A 6,000-nucleotide genomic window follows, 5' to 3' on the forward strand; every position below is an offset into this window, starting at 1 on the left:
TTACCCTGAATTTGGTGACTTTCAGGCACTGTCTTCCACAGCCTCCCACAGCCCAAACACCTCAATAATTCCCTTATTAATTCTTACACCTCCATAATTTCTTCTTCTTGATATCTTTTCCCTAGTCTCTATAGAGTCATTGTTCTTGCCAGCTCTCCTCCAAGCATAGTCATATATATTTTCCTTTGACAATTGTTTCTGTCTCAAGTCCTTCCTTACACAGTCTATCCATATAAGGTTTAGTTTTCCTCTTGCTCTCCTGCCTTGCACCTCTATCTCCATCACACTTCTCCTGACATATGACTCTTTCCTTCTCTTCACATGGCTAAAACACTGCAGCCTTTTTTTCCTGTGTCCTTTGAAATATCTCCACTAGTTTTACATTTTCTTCATATCCAAGCTCCAAATTAATGACCCATGTATCTATCTGTCCATCTGTCCACATACCAGGTTGGCAATCCCACACAGGGTGGCCCAGACAAAGCACCATCCGCTCATACACACATCATTCACACTCTTAGTCCTATCAGCCCCTAATGGAGAGGCTATTCACCTAATATAGTATAAAATAACTATAACAATCTCAGTCCCACATAATCAGTTGGCTTGGTGCTTCAAACACAGAATATTAAACCAACAGGAATGAAGGAGTAAATGAGATGAAAAGATAATGATAAAAGATGTCTCTACTCTCTTCCTCCCTCAGGTCTTTACTTAGGGGATATAACAAGGATGACATGAGCAAAATCCTTAGGTTCAGTGATCAGGATAGGACAAGAAATAGTGGGTTCAAGCTTGATAAAGCTAGCTTTAAATGAGATACAAAGGAAAAAGTTTTCAAATATAGTGGTTGATGAATAGAACAGACTCAGTAATCTGGTTGTTAGTGCTGAGTCGTTAGGAAGCTTTAAAAGAGAACTAAACAAACTTGTGGAAGGGGATGATGGGTGGAAATAGGCAGGCATGTTTCATACAGGCATTGTCATGTTAAGGACTGATGGCTGCCTCAGCTTCCCCTATTTTCTTATGGCTGTTAATGCCCTGTCAATATGGAGCTTTTAAAAGAAAACCAGATAAATTCAGGTATGGGGATGATAGTAGAAATCAGAAGGCATTTCTAACAGGAAATGCTAACTGTGGGTTGATAGATCCTTGCAGCTTCCCTTGTATTCTTATGTTCCCATGTACTCACCCTCCATCCTCTTAATGTTGTGAAGGAGTTCCTGCAGGCAAGACTCAGCATTGGGAGAGTCCACCTTATTCACCATAAGGAGTGCTGGCTTACTCAGCAGGTCAGGTGAATACAGCTCCAACTCCTGTGTGTACAGGTGTGGAGGAGTAAGTACAAAGGAATATAAATAAAGGAAAAAGAGCAGCAGATTTCTTGGCCCTTATGAGACTTTGTGGTAAGATGCAAAGGAACAGGAAAAAAAGAGCAGTGGATTTCATGGGCCTCATGACAATGCTTGTGATAAGGTACAAATTAACTCAAGAGGTAAAAGAGTAGATCTGTTGGCCTTTTTTTTTTTTTTGCAGGAGAGGGATGTTTGTCATAAACTACACTAATTAAAGTAAAGATGAAGTGTGTGTGTGTGTGTGTGTGTGTGTGTGTGTGTGTGTGTGTGTGTGTGTGTGTGTGTGTGTGTGTGTGTGTGTGTGTGTGTGTGTGTGTGTGTGTGTGTGAGTGAAGGGTAAGTGCATGACAGGCTGTCCCTGTGATGTCATGCCTTGGGGCAGTGGTTTCCAACCTTTTTGAATTCTTGCCCCCCCTTCATTAAATGACAAGTTCCCTGCACCCCCTCCACTCTGGTTTAAATACTGCTATTTACTGTCATAGTCGGCACAAGTCAGAGATAAAAAATTATACAATACATAATTATGTATGTATACCAATTATGTATTCCATCAGAATCAATAATGTTGACATATAATCATCTACTAAGTAATTTTTCTACTTTATGAAGTGCTTACGCCCCCCCTGGCAGCCCTTCGTGCCCCCTTAGAAGGCCGCGCCCCACAGGTTGGAAACCACTGCCTTGGGGCATCATGCAAACTCTGAGACACTGGTCTGGAGACAGGATGAGGCAGGATGAATCAACCAGGAGAGGGTTTCACAGGAGATCACGTCTTTGTCAGGACTCACAGAAACATGAGTCTGACATGTTACCACTCAGGCCAAGGTGGTCATCATGACCCGAGTGGATTTTGGTTGACCGACTGCCCTGTCACTGCCACAAAGACTCGGCTTCCAACATGACTCAAACTTGGGATCACAAATTCACATCCATGTGTTTACCAGCAGGGTGTGTCTGACATCCCCAAGGAAGCCACAAGCCAGACACTCATTGTAGGCTAGATGTCAACACTGTACAGAGTTTCCCCAAGTCATGATAGAGTTCTGTTCCAACATCATGTCATAAATTGATAAAAACAGAATCAAAACTAAAACATTTTGTCCACATACAACCATAAATGCACAGAATCAGTATTAAGAGCACTAGCAAGTAACTCTCCTATTAGTTAGAATGAGAGTAAAGCTGCCAATCAACACAACACAGCAGCAAGTCAAAACAGTAAACACACAGACATCACATTCACCCAAAGTTCCTCAGCCCCACACACCCCCTGCAGGGCACTGGGCACCCACACACTCACCCTGTTGACCAGCATGACATTCTCGGTGGGTGAGCGGTATGGCTGTTTGGGTGACAGCCGGAAGCCGTTGATGTCCACCACAAAGAGGAGGAAGTGTGTCCGCTCCACGTGGCGCAGGAAGCAGTGCCCCATCCCCACGTTGGCCCAGGCACCCTCAATGAGTCCTGGCAGGTCAGCGATGGTCAGCCGCCGCATGTCACTGTACTCCACCACACCCAGGGTCGGCTGCAGCGTCGTGACTGGTGGAGGGAACAAAGTATAACGTTAGAAATTTAAATGATGAGTTATTTCAAGAGAGCAGCATAAAATTAGGCTTATAATGTGCTGTTTTGTTTCTCTTCAGTTGATTTTGCATTTTGTGTTTGTCTGATATGTTGTATCTGTACTATTTTAATAATAATAATAATAATAACAATAATAATAATAATAATAATAATAATAATAATAATAATAATAATAATAATAATAATAACAATAATAATCTATTTATCTATCTATCTATTGTTACAAGTTCCTAGTTAACCAAAGTTGGAGTCAGGTCATGAGCTTGGGATGAATTGTGGCTGGCCAATGGAAATGTACATGCCAGGCCCAGGTGGACTTAACCTAAGCCCAGGTCGGGGGTAAAGCTGACAGATATTCTTGGTGGGCTGTAGTGAGCTGTGTTGTGCCTCTGCTTGGGACTGGTGGGTTTGCTTGTAGCTGCTACACTCTATGCAATGGATAAGTACATGTACCTTCAGTTTTCATGATACTTGTCTTGGTTTATTCAGTGAGAGCAGTTATGTTATTTAATGCTGTTTTGTGGTGGTGGTTTTGGTGAAGTGCTTTGTGGTTTGTCAGTGATTATCAACCATTGTGAGTTTATGGTGTATGTTATTATTTCCTGTTGGATGGAGGAGTGTATTGGTGACAAATGGAATAACAAGTGATTGTTGCTAGTCTAGTAGTGAATCATGAGAGTACTTAATCTGTTTGTCAAACTGCTGTGATGTAACATCTGCTGGCCTGTCTATCCTTTCATTTTTCAATAGGCAGCTTTGTTTGCTATAAATTGTTGAATATATTAAGGTAAAGTTTACAAGCACTTGATTTCCTTTTGCCCTTGACCTGAGTTATGCAATGGATGATGTTCTTGTCTTAAAGTGAACATAACAAACCTTGAATCAGGTTATCCAAACTTGCTTATTCACTTGGCCAACTGCCTCCATCTCACAATATTATCTATGCTGATAAGGAGAAATAATATGTAATAATAATAATAATAATGATGATAACAATAATAATAATAATCTATCTAAATTAAATTAAATTCATAAAATAAAATAAAATGTACTACTACTACTACTACTACTACTACTACTACTATATTTCAATGAATTATTTTTTTATATGCTTCTCCTGTCATTAATTCCTGTCTTCAATTTTATTACATGGCACTAATGATGTTTCTGAAGCAATGACTTGTACCTAAAAGAGTACCTTCTACATAACTTTCATGAGCCCAAGACAGATTAGCAAAGTAGAGGCATGAAGAATATTCATAGTGAAGCTTGTCTAGTCTTGGGAATGGTTCTTATGTTTCCTCGGGCAGGCTGTGACTCACAGGCAGGGGATGAAAATGATGAACTGTGTGCACTATGGCAATACTTCTGGCCTGAAGTGTGGTGACACACAGACATATTCATGGACAAAGAGAAGTGTGGAGAGAGAGAGAGAGAGAGAGAGAGAGAGAGAGAGAGAGAGAGAGAGAGAGAGAGAGAGAGAGAGAGAGAGAGAGAGAGAGAGAGAGAGAGAGAGAGAGAGAGAGAGAGAGTGTACATATAGTGAGAAGACATGAAACAGTATAAAGTAAAGGCAATGAGCAGTGCAGTCAAAAAATCAAGCAGACATGAGGCAGAGCAAAGTGGAGATGATGTGAACAAAGAGAGAGAGGTGCAGAACACTCACAGGGGTAGCTGGCCACCTTGGGTCTGGCCCTGGAGATGGCCCACAGCAGTGTGGACTTGCCAGCGTTAGGGAAGCCCACCAGACCCACATCGGCCAACAGCTTCAGTTCCAGCTTCACAATGTGTCCCTGTGGATACGAGAACATAGGAACATGAGAACACATCATCTAAAGGGGTAGTGCAAGAAGCCAGCAGGTTTGTACATAGTTTTTCTCACCCCCACAGCTGCTAACTTTGCACAGGTGCCTTATCTGTCCATGCACAGAGTACATTTTGCATGTATGAGAGGAGGTTTCCATTTCAAGACACTTGTCCTCCAATTATCGATGATCCTTTTTGACCTCTCTTTAGGGACTGGCATTCTAGTGAGCCTTTTCTTTTTCCTTTTTAACCTTTTGTTGCTGTTGGCCAGTGACCCACTTACATGAAAATCAATCAATCAATAAATAAATAAGCCAAGGAAGTGCCAGTGTTCCTGATGCCCCACCAGTACCCACCTGTCCCTTCTGCCCATTGTACTGGTTGCTGGGATTGCTGCCCTGCCCACCTCAAGCCACCAACACCTTGTCCCCTGCACAGTTTATCTCACCTAAAAAAAAAAAATAATAAATAAATAAAGGAAGAAAAGATAAAAATCACATCTTAACTTAGGGAAATATTTCTACTGATTACAGCTTAACCATCCTACACACACACACACACACACACATACACACATATACACTAACAACTGATTACTGAGTCCATTCCATTCATCCACCAGTCTATTTCAGAACCAATTCTTTCCTGTCAATAAAAAAGAATGGTGACGGCAGCCATTCCAGTTTATCAGAACCTTTTTCTCCATTGAAATTCATCCAAGTAGCTTTCAAAGAAAACATTACTAATTCCTTGGATCCCACACATTACTTTTAACTTATGCTTGGCCTTTCTCCACTAAAATACAAACTGATTTTTTAAAGAATCCAGCATTTATTTTTCCTGTGCACGTACATTAGCTGTCCATCATAACATTCCACTGTGCTATATATGCCAGGCTGCCTCACTCACCTGGCATGGCAGCACTGTAGAAGAGATGCAGCGCTGGCAACTCATACCACCAGGATGGGAACCAGTCACTACGGCCCTCAACCACTACGGTTTTGTATTGCTGTGCAGGACCCAGCCAGGAGGGACCCACATTCTCCATCACTGCCTAAAATTTCTTCTTCCCCTTCCCAGCAACACAAAATCTCTTCCTCTTGCCAGCAACACAAAATCTCTTCCTCCTCCTGTACAGCAATACAAAACCTTCTCCTCCTCCTCCTCCTCCTCCTCCTGTAATACCACCTTAGTTAATAAGATCCTAATTTTAAGCGTATATTTATCACATTTTATATTTTATTAAGTACAATAT

General features: G+C 41.5%; 1 protein-coding gene across 9 annotated transcripts in view; it reads right to left on the reverse strand.

Moving 5' to 3' along the window:
* LOC135096750 (GTP-binding protein 10 homolog) overlaps positions 1 to 6,000 on the reverse strand; it is an 80,692-nt gene that overhangs the window by 11,087 nt on the left and 63,605 nt on the right. For 3 of the 9 annotated variants that reach the window (XM_063998489.1, XM_063998490.1, XM_063998491.1), the window contains exons 2-5: positions 5,102 to 5,193; positions 4,606 to 4,732; positions 2,656 to 2,880; positions 1,193 to 1,316 (exon numbers count right to left, since the gene is read on the reverse strand). In XM_063998489.1, the coding sequence (XP_063854559.1) occupies positions 1,193 to 1,316; positions 2,656 to 2,880; positions 4,606 to 4,695 (439 nt within the window). In that variant the 5' untranslated portion in view covers positions 4,696 to 4,732; positions 5,102 to 5,193. Of the gene's footprint in view, positions 1 to 1,192; positions 1,317 to 2,655; positions 2,895 to 4,605; positions 4,733 to 4,821; positions 5,074 to 5,101; positions 5,194 to 5,654; positions 5,916 to 6,000 lie in introns of those variants that run through there. The other 6 variants (XM_063998487.1, XM_063998486.1, XM_063998488.1 and 3 more) reach the window with 5 other exon arrangements.

Source organism: Scylla paramamosain, unplaced genomic scaffold (assembly GCF_035594125.1).
Source record: "Scylla paramamosain isolate STU-SP2022 unplaced genomic scaffold, ASM3559412v1 Contig6, whole genome shotgun sequence".
In the NCBI taxonomy this organism is placed as follows: Eukaryota; Metazoa; Arthropoda; class Malacostraca; order Decapoda; family Portunidae; genus Scylla; species Scylla paramamosain.